The 17,770-nt window shown below is 50.6% G+C and overlaps 1 protein-coding gene across 2 annotated transcripts in view; it reads right to left on the bottom strand.

Moving 5' to 3' along the window:
- Positions 1 to 1,223: 1,223 nt before the first annotated feature.
- LOC307061105 (uncharacterized protein C1orf198 homolog) overlaps positions 1,224 to 17,770 on the bottom strand; it is a gene marked incomplete at its 5' end in the record, with an annotated part of 31,488 nt that continues 14,941 nt past the window's right edge. For both annotated transcript variants that reach the window (XM_079716090.1, XM_079716091.1), the window contains 2 exons: positions 1,224 to 1,655; positions 4,386 to 4,925. In XM_079716090.1, coding sequence (XP_079572216.1) covers positions 1,599 to 1,655; positions 4,386 to 4,925 — 597 coding nt within the window. In that variant the 3' untranslated portion in view covers positions 1,224 to 1,598. The remainder of the gene's footprint in view (positions 1,656 to 4,385; positions 4,926 to 17,770) is intronic.

Below are 17,770 nucleotides of genomic sequence, written 5' to 3'. Positions count from 1 at the left end.
CTTCTCTTGAATGTTTCAACTATACTTAAACCGTACAGAAGGGACATGTATTCACCACAGTACCGTCAGTCACCAAAGGAGGAAGGTCAGATGCAAGACCCCAAGGGGCCAAATGGGGTTTAGGGACAGAATGCAATTGGCAGAAACCAAACCAAAAGTTGGCTAGGCCACAGCTTTGGCAGAAACTTTCCTGGAAAAAACAAGTCGCCATGTGCTTTACCTTGGAGCCAGATAAAATATTCTAAAAATCATTTCAGAAGGTCCTATGAAACAGAAAGGCATCTTAAAAAGACACACTTTGATACTGAAACTAGGTGCTTACTTGCAGGCCTCGCAGGGATTAAGGCGTCAGGTGAGGAGAACACAGTGAGAGGCAACGTGGAGACCACGCTCGGGCACGTCCTGCAGGCTCGCACCACCCGGGGCCACGGGGTAGTGGCTCCCTGCCCGCCCTACCCCGTCCTGTCCTCCTGGGCAGCCTCGGAGCTGCCCTAACGCCCCTCCCCAGCAGCAGGGACCACAGGTCAAGCGGGCAGCCGAGTCCACCTCCAGGAGATGCTGTTGCCATGACCACAAAGGTCTCCAGGGGGCGCCGCTCGGGCCATGAAGAAACTCGACTCCGCTTCTGCTGGCGGTCAGGGTTGAGGGAGGCTCCACCGTGACGCAGCTTGACCAGTCCTTGGGATGAAAGGCATCCAGTGCCCCTGCGAGCTTCACGCTGGAAGGTTCTAACACAACTAATCAGAAGAGTCTGGTCTGCCAGCAACGCCCGCAGGTGCCCAGGACAGGAAACACCCAACAGGCCCCAGAAGTAGCAAAGAACTTCCAAAGGGAAACTGGTACAAACCCAAGAAAAGTGGCAGCCCTACAACTGCTACATCAGGTATAAAACAATGTAAAGTTAATACAAAACTTTTAAGCATGCAACTCGTTAATAAACAATGATGAATAGTTTGAATAAGTACCACGGCAGCTTAAAGACGACCTCCATCACGTGCCAACCTGTTTCCTGGAAATGACGTGAGAAGAAAGGGTGGCACATGATGCTGAAGTGTGGCTTCAGCAAGGGAAGCCTGGACAGCTGGCGCGTGGGGTTGAGGACTCCCGCCCCGTGGGGCAGCTCTCCCCATGGGCACAGCCAGCACCCAGTACCATTATTGCTGAGGACAGCCACCCAATGAAAGGAGCCCCGTGCATTTCTAAAAGGGAGGGGATACAGGAGAGGAGATGGAAATCACTTTATGATTTTTGTGACAGGGTTGAGAAAAATCTTTCTCTGAGGAGGGGGAAAAATTGGGTGGAGCTAGAACAGAACTTTTATTTACAAGGTTTACTGAATTCCTAAGAGTTTTTAAAAATTCCAAATGTAAAACTTCTGTTCATCAGATCGTTGAAAATAGCACAGGTATCTGGTCTTACCAAAAAGGGAAAAATCTGGAAAGCTGGACAAGGCCATATTTACCAGTTTCCAAACGGTTAAGAAGAGAGTGTACAGAAACTAGCAAAAGACACAGGGGAACGCCGTCCTCCTTCTTCTCCTTCGCCACACCACTTTGGAAAACATTTTGGGATTATTGGTTTGTTTTGTCTAACACATTTTACCAATTGTCCAGAAAATCAAATCCTGTCTTCAAGATGACATTACTTGAGCTGACCTGTAGAAGGGACAAAAACACCAAAATAAGGCATGAGACTAAGTTAGCATAATCTAAAAACAGCATCTCATTTAAAATGACCCAAATGAAATAGTCTGCTTCTGTCTCAGAGGCTCCCTGACCTCAATTTGCCTCAGTGCTGGGAACCAGAAAATTAAATAAAGCTCAATGCAAGCCACACTCCGCCAGGATCCAACACGTACCCCACTCCGTCCCCAGGCATGTCTGAGGGCAGCCTGTGGAACCTACCCAGAGAGAAAAGGAGAAAAACGTAGCTTTTCTATTTTTGAATGATGGGCATGTTTAAATGCAGTCACTGTGGAGTGTGAGAACAAGTTACAAGTTTCATATGAGACTAGTGTGAAACACACACACACACTGACAGACGAAACAAAATAAAATAAATTACCAAGTGGAGGGAGTGAAAAATATGGAGAAAGGATGTATAGTTTATTCTTTTCAGATGATGCGGAAGGTTCTGGAGTGATCTTCCCTAACCCAGGGCCATTCTTTAGGTCACAGACTGCCCACTTACAAGACACGGGGTTGGTTTAAAGGGCCATCTGCGAGCACAGGCCACTGATTCAGACACATTTGCACAGGCTTCCGCCAGCCGCCTGAGTTGAGAGGCCCGTCTCCCGGGTTTAACACGAGTGCGTGTTTCCCTGGTGGCCACAGTCTTCCCGAGCGAGGGAGCCTTGACCCTGTGCTCTCCACACAGGGGCAAACAGAAGATGCTGACGCGGAGGCCACGGAGCTGAGCGGCTCCCTCTGAAGCACGTCCCAGGCCCAGTTTTGCCGCCTCTCAGATTGAGCCAGAGCTCGAAAAGCCAAAGGCGTTCAGACACGTTCCTTTTTCTGGTTTCCTACCAGTGTCTTAGGTGCGGCAGCACTTCACGCTGTGCTGTGCACTCAGAAATCTGTTCTTTCAAAGGGTTTCAGGTGCTCTGTCCTACTCACAGCCCCCAACCCCACACACACGCTTTCCTGCGTCTAGTTACAATGAAGACCCTCACGTAGCTTATATAGATGCTTCCTTCGGAGGAAGACCCCACTGCGGAGTGTCGGAGAGAGAGCACCAGGCAGGAAGGGCGGATTAGGGCGGAGATGGAGCCAGGCACCAGAGCTGCAAGGGAGGGGCCCAAAGTGCCGGCCTAAGACGGTGGGAGACCCTGAAAGGCGGGACAGGCTGGAAAGTTGATGTAGAGACGACGGTAGGCAGAGGGCCTCCCATCCCAGGGCTCCCCTTCTTCAGGAGGACAACTGACTAGGTCATCTGCCTAGAGAGGTGTGGACATGCCTGGAACCCCAATCCAGGAAACACCCAGAGGACGACCACAGCTGAAAAACAAAACCCACAGCCAGGGGCTGCCCTGCTGGCGCAGTGGTTAAGAATCCGCCTGCCACTGCAGGGGACACGGGTTTGATCCCTGGTCCGGGAGGATCCCACATGCCATGGAGCAGCTAAGCCCGTGCAGCACAACTACTGAGCCTGCGCTCTAGAGCCCACGAGCCACAACTACTGAGCCTGCGCTCTAGAGCCCACGAGCCACAACTACTGAGCCCGCGTGCTGCAACTACTGAAGCCTGCGCACCTAGAGCCCGTGCTCCGCAACAAGAGAAGCCACCGCAATGAGATGCCCGTGCGCCACAACTACTGAGCCTGCCCTCTAGAGCCCGTGAGCCACAACTACTGAAGCCCTCAAGCCTAGAGCCCGTGCTCCACAACAAGAGAAGCCACCGCAATGAGAAGCCCGCGCACCGCAACGAAGAGTAGCTCCCGCTCGCCGCAACTAGAGAAAGCCTGCGTGCAGCAATGAAGACCCAACGCAGCCCAAAATAAATAAATTTATTAAAAAAACAAAAACCAAAAAAACACAGCCTCCCTCTGAAATACACCTACCTATTTATTTATTTATTTTGGTTTTGGGTGATCCTTAACCAAACATTTTCTCTTCTCTTTGCTGAGTTTTCTCAAGCAATGCAGAACAGCTGGTAAAGACAACAGTTGGTGCTCCACCAAACTTGTAAAACATGGAGAAGCCACCCACGCTGCCTACTCTCTTGTAGGGCCCTTTCTTCACAACACACGGCACCGCAGCCCATGAGCCTCTCACATCTCTCTCTTCCTTTCCCTCCGTTCTCAGAAAGAAGTCCTTTCTTTAGGACTCCTCCCTGGGCACCTAACCCTGTTTTGTGTGGAAACGAGAAGCGGCCCATCATTCCTGAATTAAGTCTCCTGTGGTCCCCAAACAAGCACGGCTGCTCTCCTGGCAGAGGCCTGGGGTCCCAGCCACTTCCCCCATGTCCCTCAGGACATCTGCGGGTCCCTTCCTCACCGACACCGCGGCCCAGCCTCCCAGGTCCCTGCGTGGAGCCGGCGTCCAAATCCCACCCACACCGCCGCCTTCCCCCTCGAGTCCTCTGCTCACTGCCCCCTGCGTCCCTTCCGTACCTGCCCTCACACAACCGGGGAAGGGCAGTGGGCATCTGGGACACAACCACGGAACAGGCAAACAGGTCACAGCACCAGACGGCTTCACAGAACACGTCTCCTGCCCGTGTGTTTGTCACCAAGCTGAGTGACAACCCAGCAGACCTGAACCCAGAAGTCCTCCGAGGGATGGCAGAGGAAGGAGAAAATGGGGGCATCTGTGGTCCGCCCACCCACGTGAGGTGGCCCTGGTCACTCGGGAGGAAGGAGCCCCTGGCCTGAAGCAAGGCACCCACCTGTACAGGCACGGGTTCCAAGAACAGAGCACCCTCCGTGTCCTCCACGGCCTCGGGAGAGGGCGGCTTCCCCATGGGCTCGGAGGCGGCGGCTTCGCTCAGCGGGCTGGTGCAGGTCTGGGTGGGCTGGGGTCTCTCTCGCTCCACTCTGATGCTGGGCAGGACCCACTGCTCCTGGCGGAGGCTGCTGGCCTTTTCCACCTTGGCCTCTCTGGCCTTCGGGGTGGGCTCCTGCCGGTAACAGACAGGCAAGACCTTTTCCCCTTTCTCCATAGACTTGATCTGGCTGGGGGTCAGCGACTGGAACTCGGCCTCAGGGCCCTCCCCCCGGGACCGCTCTGCATTGATCTTCCAGAAGGACGCTTCCTCTTCCTTCCGGGCGGCAGGACCCAGAGCATCCAGACTGGAGGACTTGCTGCCCTGGGAGGGTCGGAGGGCCTGCGAGCCCTGAGGACCTTTGGACAGCGGCCTGGGCTCGGTGGCAGCGCTGCAGCTCGGCTCTTGGATGGATAAGGAGGACACGCTGAACTCCATCTGACTCTAGTGGGATACGGGGAGGGAGGGAAAGAAGAGAGCAACACATTCGGTCAACGGGACAGGTGTGCCAGCCCACACGTCCCCCCAGTAGCAACAGCACTGCCTGCTGTCCATTTGCTGGCACTGTCTGTCCTCAGTGGCTATTTTCAGGACCGCCATCACATCCCTGAAACACGGCACAAGCTTTGAGAGCCGTCACATCCTGTCACACTGGAGGCTACGAACAGCTCGGACACCTGAATCTGACTGATGACTAAGGCCGCTGCTTGGTGAGCAGATCACCCACCCGCCTCTTCAGGAGGGATTCACGCCCCTTCCTGAGGAGGGCGACTGCCCCCCTGGGGGTGACAAGGAAGGGTGCACAGTCAGCATGACAGCACTGCAGTGAGGGTCAAAACCCAGAACCAAGTCCCCACCTCACGGGCCTCTGCCTTCCTGACCGATGGCAGCCAGCAAGGGTGAAAGAAAAACCAACAGCCAGACCCTGCTTCCCTGGACTAAACCAAGAAAGTCAAGGGCAGGCCTGTGTGCGGCTGCAAAGATGTGATCCCCCTCCCACGCCTCCATCCCACACTCCGCCTGCACGCCCGCTATACACTGCATGTTTGTGTGCCCCAAATTCACATGCTGAAGGCCTAACTCCCGAAGTTAGTATTTGGAGGCAGGGCCTTTAGGAGGTTTAGGTGAGGTCATGAGGGTGGAGCCCCCAGGACAGGATTAGTGCCCTGAGAGATGCTCTCTTTCTCCACCATGTAAGGACACAGTGAGAAGGCGGCTGTCTGCAAATCAGGAAGAGGGTCTCCCCAGGACCAACCCTGCTGGCACCGGGATCTCGGACTCCCAGCCCCAGAACTGTGAGAAGCAGACGTCTGTTACTGGATGCCCCCAGTCTGCAGTATCTGTCACAGCTGCCCGAGCTGACAAGACAGTCTTCCTCTCCCATGATCTCCTCGGTGCTACCCTGTTGCTCTCAGCTGGTCCTGGCCCTGTTAAGTGGGGAACCCCTGAGGGCAGGGCAGGGTCCACACCCCACATCCAAGTGCCCCAGAAACACTTTCCTTGATCTGATGTTGCTAACCACTGTGACCTCTAAAAGTGGTAGGGCTGAGCTGTTCTGACCAACAAACCATGAGTGGAAACCTGACGCCTCTTTACAGTGGAGCACCCTGGAGGGTGGCGCCCCCAAGCCCTGCAGAGCGAGCAATCTGCTGCCTCAGGCATTTCTCAAATTAAACTGGAACATTCTTCTCTTCCTCTCCACTTCCACTCCCTCATACATTCCCTTCCTCTTACTCTTTTTAAAATAAAAGTATTAAAACTGCATACTAAAATTTGGGGAATTAGAAAAAAATCATTCATAACCTTTCCCTCTTCCCATAATCTCTATTAGTTTGTGTAGTTTCATGTAATCTTTCTCAGGTATGTATTTTATGACGTTGCAGTTCTGTTATGCATATAATTTTGGGTATTGTTTCTTCACTTAACCAGAAGCATCATCAATGGTGTTATGTTGTCTTTGTAATCATTAGTTTTAATGGGCACAAGATATCTCATTGAGTGGCTGTCCCACCATCTACTTTCCCATTTTCTTTTTATCAGTTTGCTGCTTTTAATTTCTGTTGTTATAATTAAGGCTGTCAGAACATCTTCATGTATACAGCTCTCCCCCATTTGGAGTTAATTTCTTCAGACAGATTTCCAGAAGCAAAGTACCAAACTACAACAGGTTTAAACCTTTCTTTTATTATGGTTTTGGGTGCATATCAAATTTGTTTGCCAGTGACTGCCCTGATTTCTAATGCTGCCAGCTATATATCTGAGTAGCAATTGCAGCCACTGCTTCCGTGTTGTCACTGAGTATAATTTAAAACTGTGCTAACATGGTTCTCTATTACTTTAATGCATATGCCTTCACTTCTCTCTGGCTGAGACGTTTCCTAAAAGCCCAGATTCTGATGGCCACAGGTCTCTCCTCAAGATGATGAGGCCACAAGGAACTCCAGCTCCAAACACAAGCACAGGCTGCCTTGAAGCTCAGGGTTATAAGAAATAGAACCCAAGAAAAAACATCAAAGCCCATTCAGAACCTCAGAGCATAGCGCAGCAACAGGTGTGCAGAGGGCAAAGCGGAGAGAGAGACCTGCACAGAGTGTCTGTGCAGACTGGCACTCCCCAGCCTGAGGCGCTTGTCTGCTGGACCACTGGAGCGGATGGGGGCTGGGTGCTGAGGCTCAGGCTTCGGGGGTCAGACCCTGGGGAGAGGACTGGGCCTTCATCAGAAAACAAGAAAATTCTCAAGTAAACAACCTAACCTATCACCTAAAATGATTAGAAAAAGAACAAAAACCTAAAGTCAGCAGAAGGAAGGAAATAATAAATATCAGGGAGGAAATAAATAAAACAGAGGTTAAAAAAACCATAGAAAAAATCAACAAAACCAAGAGCTGGTTCTTTGAAAGGGTAAACAAAATTGACAAACTTCTAGCCAGGCTCACCAAGAAGAAAAGAGAAGGAACCCAAATAAAATAAGAAATGAAAAAGGAGAAATCTCAACTGATACTGCAGAAATACAAAAAACCATAAGAGAATACTATGAACAATTACATGCCAACAAATCTGACAACCTAGAAGAAACGGACAACTTTCTAGAAACTTACAGACCACCAAAATTGAATCAAGAAGAAATAGATAATTTGAACAGACTGATCACTAGAAGTGAAGTAGAATCTGTAATAAAAAGATTCCTACAAACAAAAGTCCAGGACCAGATGGCTTCACAGGTGAATTCTACCAAACATACAAAGAAGAATTTATACTGATTCTTCTCAAACTCTTCCAAAAGTTTGAAGAGGAGGGAACACTCCCAAAGACATTCTACGAAGCCACCATCACTCTGATACCAAAACCAGACAAAGACACCACTAAAAAAGAAAATGACAGGACAATATATTTCATGAATATAGATGCAAAAATTCTCAACAAAATATTAGCAAACCGAATCCAACAACACATAAAAGAGATTACACACCACAACCGAGTGGGATTCATCCCAGGTTCACAAGGATGGTTCAACATACACAAATCAATCAATGCACACCACATTAACAAAAGAAAAGTCCAAAACCACATGATCATCTCAATAGATGCAGAAAAAGCATTTGACAAAATTCAACATCCATTCATGATTAAAAACTCTTACCAAAGTGGGAATAGAGGGAACATATCTCAACATAATAAAAGCTATTTATGACAAACCCACAGCCAATACAATACTCAATGGTGAAAAGCTGAAAGCCTTCCCACTAAAATCTGGAACAAGACAAGGATGTCCACTCTCTCCACTTCTCTTTAACATAGTATTGGAAGTCCTAGCAATCAGACAAGAAAAAGAAATAAAAGGTATCCAAGTTGAAAGGGAAGAAGTAAAATTGTTACTATAAGCAGATGACATGACACTATATATAGAAAACCCTAAGGACTCCACACAAAAACTACTAGATCTAATAAATGAATGCAGCAAAGTAGCAGGATACAAGATTAACATTCAGAAATCAGTTGCATTCCTTTACACTAACAGTGAAATGTCAGAAAGGGAATGTAAAAAAAAAAAAAAAAAAAAACTTTTAAAATTACACCAAAAAAAAAAAAAAAAAAACCTAGGAATAAACCCGACCAAGGAGGTGATTTATACACTGAGAACTATAAAACATTAATAAAGGAAATAAAAGAGGATTCAAAGAAATGGAAATATATCCCATGCTCTTGGATTGGAAGAATGAACATTGCTAAAATGGCAATACTACCCAAAGCAATTTACAGATTTAATGTGATCCCTATCAAATTACCCATGACATTTTTCACAGAACTAGAACAAATAACCCAAAAATGTGTACGGAACCATAAAAGACCCAGAATTGCTAGAGCAATCCTGAGGGAAAAAAAAAAAAAAAGCAGGAGGCATAACTCTCCTAGACTTCAGACAATACTACAAAGCTACAGTAATCAAAACCATGTGGTATCGCTACAAAAACAGGCATACAGATCAATGGAACAGAATAAAGAACCCAGAAATAAACCCACACACCTACGGTCAATTAATCTTCAACAAAGGAGGCAAGAATATAAAATGGGAAAAAGACAGTCTCTTCAGCAAGTGATGTTGGGAAAGTTGAACAGCCACATGTAAATCAATGACATTCGAACACACCCTCACACCATACACAAAAATAAACTCAAAATGGCTTAAAGACTTAAACATAAGATAAGACACCATAAAACTCCTAGAAGAGAACACAGGCAAAACATTCTCTGACATAAATTGTACCAATGTTTCCTTAGGTCGGTCTCTCAAGGCAATAGAAATAAAAACAAAAGTAAACAAATGGGACCTAATCAAACTTACAAGCTTTTGTGCAGCAAAGAAAACCATTTAAAAAAACCGAAAAGGCAACCTACAGAATGGGAGAAAATATTTGCAAATGATGCGACCGACAAGGGCTTAATCTCCAAAATATACAAACAACTCAACAACAAAAAAACAAATAACCCAATCCAAAAATGAGCAGAAGACCTTAACAAACATTTCTCCAAAGAAGACATATAGGTGGCCAGTAGCACATGAAAAGATGCTCAACATCACTAATTATTAGAGAAATGCAAATCAGAACTACAATGCAGTACCACCTCGCACTAGTCAGAATGGCCATCACTAAAAAGTCTACAAATAACAAATGCTGTAGACGATGTGGAGAAAAGGGAACCCTCCTACACTGTTGGTGAGAATGTAAGTTGGTCCAGCCACTATGGAAAACTGTATGAAGGTTCCTCAGAAAACTAAAAATAGAATTGCCATATGACCCAGCAATCCCACTCTTGGGAATATACCTGGACAAAACTATAATTCAAAAAGAAACATGCACCCCTATGTGCACAGCAGCACTGTTCACAATAGCCAAAACATGGAAACATGTTTAGGAAACAACCTAAATGTCCATTGACAGATGAATGGATAAAGATGTGGTACATATAAACAATGGAATACTACTCAGCCATAAAAAAAGAATGAAAAAATGCCATTTGCAGCAACATGGATGCAACTAGGGATTATTACACTAATTGAAGTAAGTCAGAAAAAGAAAGACAAATATCATATGATATCACTTATATGTGGAATCTAAAATGTGGCACAGATGAACCTATCTACAAAACAGAAACAGACTCACAGACATAGAGAACAGACTTGTGGTTGCCAGTGGGGAGGGAGAGGGATAGACTGGGAGTTTGGGGTTAGCAGATGTAAACTATTACATACAGGATGGATAAACAACAAGATCCTACTGTATAGCACAGGGAACTATATTGAATATCTTGTGATAAGCCATAATAGAAAAGAATATAAAAAAAGAATGTAGGTATGTGTATAACTGAGTCACTGCTGTACAGCAGGGAGGGGCACAACATTGTAAATCAACTATACTTCAATAAAAAAATTTTTTTTTAATCTAGACATTAAAAAAAAAAAACATCAAAGCTCAGGTGCTGGGGCTCAGAACAAATGCAGATTCTGAGCGCATCCAGTGCACCGGGCACAGTTTTCTTTTTTGTTGGGCTTTTCTCCTAAAAAGTTTTTATCCTACAACGGAGAAAATGGAGGTCTGGAGCAAATGAGTGAATTGTCCTAGGTCACTAGTCCATTAAGAGCAGGTGGGATTTCAGTCTGGAGCAAGTGATTCCGAGGCCTGCAGCTGTGCTGGGCATCACACCACATCTAAAAAGCCAGTGGCCGCCAGGGACGATGTCCGTGTGAACACCAGCGATCCCCATACGTGGCAGGGTTTCTGTATGTCAATGACCTAATCTGATTTTTAAAGGGCTGTTTCTGAGTGAGTCATTCTCAATACTCTGCATATTTCCAAACTCCACAATAAAATACAGGGAGAATGTGGGTACAGAGATGATGAGTTCTTTAAATAAGCAAAGTGCTAGAAATAGCTTGGAAGTGGGGACTGAGCCTGAGAGAACAGAGTTGAGATTGATCTGCAAATTGCGGGGTAAAGAAAACACTTTGAGCGGTTCGTCAAACACTAGGCTCTTTTAGGATCAGCCATCTCTCCAGTGGGGAGAAGCTCCCGGAAAGCTGGGCTGAACATAAGTCTGGGCACAGGACAGCACTGGGCCGAGCCAAGGATGCTGGGGAGAGAAGTCAGCCACAGTGGTTCCAGGACTGCTTCCGGCCCTCGATCAGGGCACCGAGCAGCACTTAGCTGGCTGGAGTGACAACCTGCAAGAGAACCACGGAGGCTTTCAGGGCTCCTTGGGCTACTGGAGCCCTCGTGAGAGCCCCTCGGGGAGGGTGACGTCTTGGTAGAAGAGAGGGCCAGGCTGACAGGGGTGGCTACTTTGTTTGGGGCGCCCCAGGGTGAAAATGAGGAAAACAAGAACTTACAGAAGAAAAAACCTTCTAGTGTATCAGCTTCTAAGCCTTTTTGCCCAGGCATTTGTTGTTTTCCATTCTGCAAATAAAATATGACTACAACCCCCTTTTAAGAAACGGTCCTCCTTGATCAGCTACACTGGTGAGGGTCTCTTTCTTTCCCACTCCTCGCCCCAAAGGGCAAAGGTTTGTGGTTTGTGTTTAAAACACATGCCTGTTGGGAAGGGGCGGGCAAAGAAAGAAGAAGAGGGGCAAAGCGTCCTTTTTCCTGACCAGAGTTCATCTTACTTGGCTCCAAGACCCCAGAACGCCAGCAAAACTGGACCAGGACATGGTGAAGAGGGGCTCCTGGTCACTTTGAAAGACGCGCTGTTGTCCAGGTCACACAGAAGTGGCACCTGCACTGCAGCTCCCTCTGTGCTTTAGGAGAGGTTTCATTGCTTTGTGCTCGGTGACTCCACCCTCCCTGGGCCGCCCCCTTCCCTCCCAGACCAGGCTGAGGCCTGGTGTCTCTCCTCCCTCCCGGGAGGGCCCCTAAGCCCCAGGTCCCCTTCAGAGGCGCCTCCTGCTCACCGGCCCAAAGCCACAGCTACCTTCTTCCCTGAACCAGCTCCTCTCAGTAAAGGGCAAACCCACCAACGACCCAGCCTGAACCTGGACTCTTTTCTTCTCTAGTAAAAATGGAGTATTCTTACTCCCTGGGCTGTTGCTTTAGAACAAGGCCCGGCACATAGTAAGTGCTCAGTAAACGCAGGCTACTGGGCTCTGGTCCTGTTCTGCTTGGTCAGAGGCATCTAAGCTCCCCAGGGGGTCAGCAGCATTCCCACTGGATCCCCTTCGGGTGCTGGCCCCTCCCCGCCTTCCTCTGGTCACCAGAGACGTGGTGCCCATGGCTGGGACACGCGGGCCGTGTCTGTGTCCAGAAGTGAGCGTGACTCTGAAGCCCCATCCCGGCCCAGTGTCTGGCGTGGAATCTGAGCTGAGACACTCCCCACAGGGATGTACTGCAGCCACTGTGCTGTCCCTGGACCCCCCCAGAGCCTGTGCTTCTGGAGGGGTCTCTGACCTCACCTTCCCCCGTGGCCCCGAGGCTATGCAAGGGGGCCCTCTGACACTGGAGCAGATCAGTGAGCAGGAGAAGACAGCCCTGGCTCCCGACCTGACAGGCCAGCGGGGGGACTGCGTCTGGAGCCTGTGATGAACGCTAGCGAGTCAGGAAGTTCCCATGCAATCTTCTGATTTCTGGAAAAAGTCCGTTTTTCCAGGTGTGGACAAAGAGCTCTCGGGAACCCGGTCCCCTGCGCCGAGCTGGGCCCAGCAACAGGATGCTGCTCCACGTGAAGAGCAGCCCCCAGCTCGGACAGCAAGTCGGAGGGGGATTCAAGCCCGTGGCCTTATAGGAGATGGCTGAGACGGAAGAGTGAGGGGTACTCAGGAAGCCCCCTCCCCTCCTCACAGCGATGCTGACGGCGCTACCCTCTACGGCCCAGGCGCCCCGGTTGGAGCCCCAGGGCTATGCACTGAGCCAGGCCTGGGTGTCAGCCTCCCCATGTGGGGAACTAACTGGGTCTTAGCTGGCCACGTCCGTTCTAAAAACAGAAAGCCCACAACTGAGCCCAGTGCCTATTTTTACGTCCCACTCACTGGAGAGGAATGTGTAATATTTCAGTAAAGGAGGGTGCAGGCGGCCAAAACTAACTGTTTGGCTTGGCGGCCTCTGGCAGATCTAAACTGTTGAGATGAAGGCTGCAGAAACATTGTCAGAAAATATAATAGCTTACTGGAGCAAATCCTAATAAATTCACAAACCATTTAACATTTATCCTCCTCCACCTCCCCCGCCAAAGGGGGAAAAGGAAGAAGAAGAGGGGAAGATACGAAAAACTTTTAGAATCTCAAAATTAGTAGGATGACAATCTGGTGGGGAAGAGACAGCACGGCCTAGCCACTGAGACTAGGGTTGTCAGACCATCCAGGACAGCGGGGCACAGGGGACAGGGTCTGGGGACCACCCGCCCCTAACCCCGAGGACCCAGGGGCTAGAGAACACTCCTGTATTTTCACCAGGGAGCCGGGCGGACAATGGACAGGGCCCAGCTGTTGGGCCCCACGGCAACGAGCCTGGGGAAAAGCCAACAGACACCCAACAGACGGTGGGTGTGAAGGAGCCTGCGGTTATAAGGGCCAAGGGAAGGACAGGAGCCTCTGCCCTCCAGGTGCTTGTCGTCTCACAGGGACAAGATGCACCAACAAAGAACACCACCGGTGACATTAACGTGTGTCCGTCTAGCGCAGAGCTTCTCAGGGGGGACACAGAAGGGGGACAGTTGCAGATGCTGTGGCAAGGGGTGAAGCACACGGCGCTGGGCTGGGACATCTAGCTCACACCCCTCACTCTGGGCCTCTGATTCCTCATCTGTCAAAGCGTGCATTGTGGGGATTAGCTGAGGAAATGCCCCCAAGGTGCTCAGCACAGATCAGGGGCCTGTGGGAGCTGCCCGGCTGTCACAATAACTGGGAGAACCACAGGAACAGAATCTGCTCCAGATGTGGGGGCAGGTGGGACCTGCACGGGTGGCTGGGGGCCAGGGGGCTGGGCAAGGCACCGAGGCAGGCGAGATCGGTGCCATGGGGCAGGGCTGCGGGGCTGGAGAAGAGACCGGCGGTAAGGACCCTTGGGGCCAGAGCAGCAGGCTGGGCCCCGGGCTGAGGAGCTGACAGGTCACTGCACCTACAAAAGCCAGGAAAGGTCCCGAGCAGGGGGCCACAGGCCTGCTCTGGATCTCAGGAAGGTGAGCTAGAGACAGCACGGGGGAGGGGCAGGGGGAGGGGAGGGAGACTTCACTGCTGGGCAGAGCCGGGGGTCTCCGTGAGGGCCCCCAAGCAGGAGCGATGCTGTGATGGGAGCATGGCGTGGCTCCACGGCCCTGCATTTCTCAGAAACTTTTGGCTGGCGGTGAGGGGGTACAGCCAGACAGAGCCATACCTGGGAACCCAGGGAACGCTCCACGTACGGACATCCCAATGGAACACCCTGCTGTCCTGCGTGGGCGAGAGATGCCTGTTAGCCACAGACAGACCCAAGCTCCAATCCCTCTTCATCGATTCAACCCGCCTGCCCGTTACCGCCGCCCCTGAGCACCGGCATCCAGCCCGCAGCGGGGGCAGCGACGCTGACCTCCTGGGTGAGAGAATTTGACGCGCTGCAGATCCCTATGGTGTGGACCTCAGCCCGCGGAGACGCTCTGGCTCCCAGGCTTACTTGTCCTCCTGAGGAGCAGCTGAGAGGCCTCCCTACTCCAGGAGTGGTCTGCGTTGACCCTCGGAGATCAAGGAGCTGATCCCCACCCAGCTGACTTACGATCCCCAAATAGGCAGCCGAACCTCAGGTGAAGGACTCGGGTAGACAGGGAAAATCCAGACCGCCTGCGGGGGGAGGCGAGCACGGTGGGCGCGGCGTCCCCAGAGTCCAGCCACTCGTCACTAGGGCCTGACCTGCCTCTGCAGGAGTCTCCTGTAAACCCCCCGGCCCAGAGGGGCGGCAGTGCAAAGCATCCTCTCCTCCCGACTCCCCTCTCTGGAGCATTCCAAGTGCTGAGGGTTTTCCTTGTGGAACCTCAGGACAGGAGAAGGGAATCCGCCGTGGGGCCCTGCAGGCGCCCTTGCCCCTAGCACACCTGCCAAGCTGACGGATGAGGGGAAAGATGATGACCAAGCGCCCGGCCGGGACGGGCACTTCTGCCTCGGAGCCTCCCTTCCGTGGGGAAGGGGTCGGAGCGACAGAGGCATCAGGCCTGGCGCGGCCTCGGCAGGAGGCGACCCAGGAGGGGAGGGCAGGCTGGACGACTGAGCAGGATCCGAGGAAACGGGCAGTGCTTGCCCGGCATCGAGGCCTCTCCTGGTCAGAGCTGCCTTTCAGGGACGGACAGCACCAGCTCGTCCACGCTCTGCAGGTCTCTGCAGGGGTCCTCGGCCACGGGCTGGCCCAAAAGAAGGAGCCCAGACAGAGGTGCAAAAATTGGGAAGAAATCCCAAATCCCTGAGATTCTCAGCTCTGTGCCCAACAATCATCACCTTGGGTCAGGCTGACCCTGGCCTCAGCTGATCGACTGGTGGCTGAGAAGTCAGAGCTGAGAAAGAGCTAGGCACTTAGTTGGCTATCATTAAATGTCTGCAGAAGTGGGGACCTCCCTGCTGGTCCAGTGGTTAAGACTCCACGCTTCCAGTGCAGGGGTCGCGGGTTCGATCTCTGGTCAGGGAACTAAGATCCCACATGCCGTGCAGCACGGCCAAAAAAAAAGGAAAAAAAAAAAAAGTCTGAAGTGAATAGCTGCAGAAGGCACGAGACCGTATCTACCAACGTGTATGTAAATATGTGTTATGTGAATGAAGGAAAATGACTGGAGGGATGATCGTGTGGCTAAAGCGGTCCTCCTGTGTGAGTTCTGCCCCCAGGCGCGGTCACCCCCACACTGGGATCTTGGCCGAGAGCAAGTGTTTACTCACCTCTGAGCCTTAAGCATAATGTCTGTCCCAGAGTGGAAGGATAATCAACGTCCGCCAGATTTTTGAAAAAAATCAGTGAATGATGTCATAGAGACAGGAAGTAGAAGGGTGGCTGCCAGGGGCTGGGGGAGGGGGAAAGGGGGTTTTCGGCTTAAAAGGAACAGAGTTGCAGTTTGGGAAGATGACACAGTCCTGGAGATGATGGTGGCGACAGCTGCACAGCAGTGGGAATGCACTTAAGGCCACCGAACTGCACATTTACAAATGGCTAAGATGGTACATTTTATGGGATGTGTATTTTACCACAATTTAAAATTCAAAAAAAACCATCAGTGGATGATAGACGATCAAATGAAACGACCCGCTGTCAGGGTTGTCAGAGCGTGGAGTCTTTGATTCGAAATGGCACACATTCTCTGCAACGGTCCGTCAGCAGCTGCAATCCATGTCCTCACACCCCAAATCTGGGCTGGACTGTGCCTCGATTTGACCAGCAGAACAAAGCAGAGGGGATACTTTGGTGCCCAAGCCTCAGCCTCGGAAGACCCTGTCAGCTTCCGCTCTCACCCGAGGGAACTCTTCCACCAACACGTAGCTCCACTGGACACACGTGGCCCCAACCGGACACGGAAGAGAGGGTACCCTAGAGCAACCAGCTCCCATCGGCCGTCAGATGACACGTGAGGGGTGCCTGGTGAGGCCCACAGAAGAACAGCCCGGCTGAGCCCTACCCAGACCACTGGCCCCCAGAATCAGGAGAAAAGAAATGGCTGCTTCAAGCTGCAAAGGAGTGAGGTGCCAGCCATGCATCAAAGACGTCAAATGACAAAGAGTCTCCAGCCTTGCAGTTGGAGGTCAGGGCCACCCTGCCCTGGCTAACCCACCTCCTGCATGCAGCTCTCCAAAGAAGTTCTCATCCGTCTTTCAGTCCTAAGGAAGAGCGTGACAATGCAGAGAGGTGGGCACTCGCGCTTCAGCTGGGGAGAGGCGAGTGGGGGAACTCCGACTCTTGATGACAGAGCAGGGGTGAGGCCCTTTGCTCTCTGGAACGCTCTCTATTTTGCCTCTACAAAGTTCTGACTTCAAATCACGTAAGTGTGATTTTGAGAGCTCAAATCGAAAGGTGAGGACACAGCCCACCTGTTCATGAAATAAGCTGGTTCTCTCATTGAAAGGGAACGTGAAATGAATTGGGAGATTAGGTTTGACATAAATACACCACCATGTGTAAAACAGATGGCTAGTGGGAACCTGCTGTATAGCACGGGAAGCTCAGCTCATGCTCTGTGATGACCTAGATGGGTGGGATGGGGGGAGGGGCGTGGTGGGAGGGAGGTCCAAGAGGGAGGGGATACAGGTATACATATAGCTGGTTCACTTCACTGTACAGCAGAAACTAACACAACATTGTAAAGTAACTATACTCCAACGGAAAAAAAAATGAAACTGAGAACTCTCAGCCACAAGACTATACCTTTCACTAAAAAAAAAAAAACCAAGTTAATTAAAATGTGAGCAACACATATTGACTTAAGTTTATCAAGCCTTCTCAATTTATGCAGGTTCCTAAGAGACCTGGATAGTATCTGTGGAAAATTAACACCAGCACGAGTGTGACCCGTGCTGGACTGTGTCAGCACACCTTGTTCTAGAGACCTTTTCCCAGCACCTGTTCCCACACTGAGCCTCATTCTCAGCAGCCGCCCCAGGTGCTGCCCCATCCTTGCCCCAGAATGTCATCTGCATCAAGGTAATAACAGATGAAACATCCCATCCCACAAACGGCTGACTCAGGAACATTTAACAAGGTAAATTCTTATGAGAGTAGATATCCTCGTGGGGGGCATGATGGACTTAGGGCTCGGGGCATTTTAACTAATTTGACTTCTCTGTCTTCATCACTGAGACA

The sequence above is a fragment of the Hyperoodon ampullatus genome (assembly GCF_949752795.1).
Source record: "Hyperoodon ampullatus genome assembly, chromosome: 1".
Lineage (NCBI taxonomy): Eukaryota > Metazoa > Chordata > Mammalia > Artiodactyla > Ziphiidae > Hyperoodon > Hyperoodon ampullatus.
This window is presented reverse-complemented; position numbering and strand designations above follow the sequence as displayed.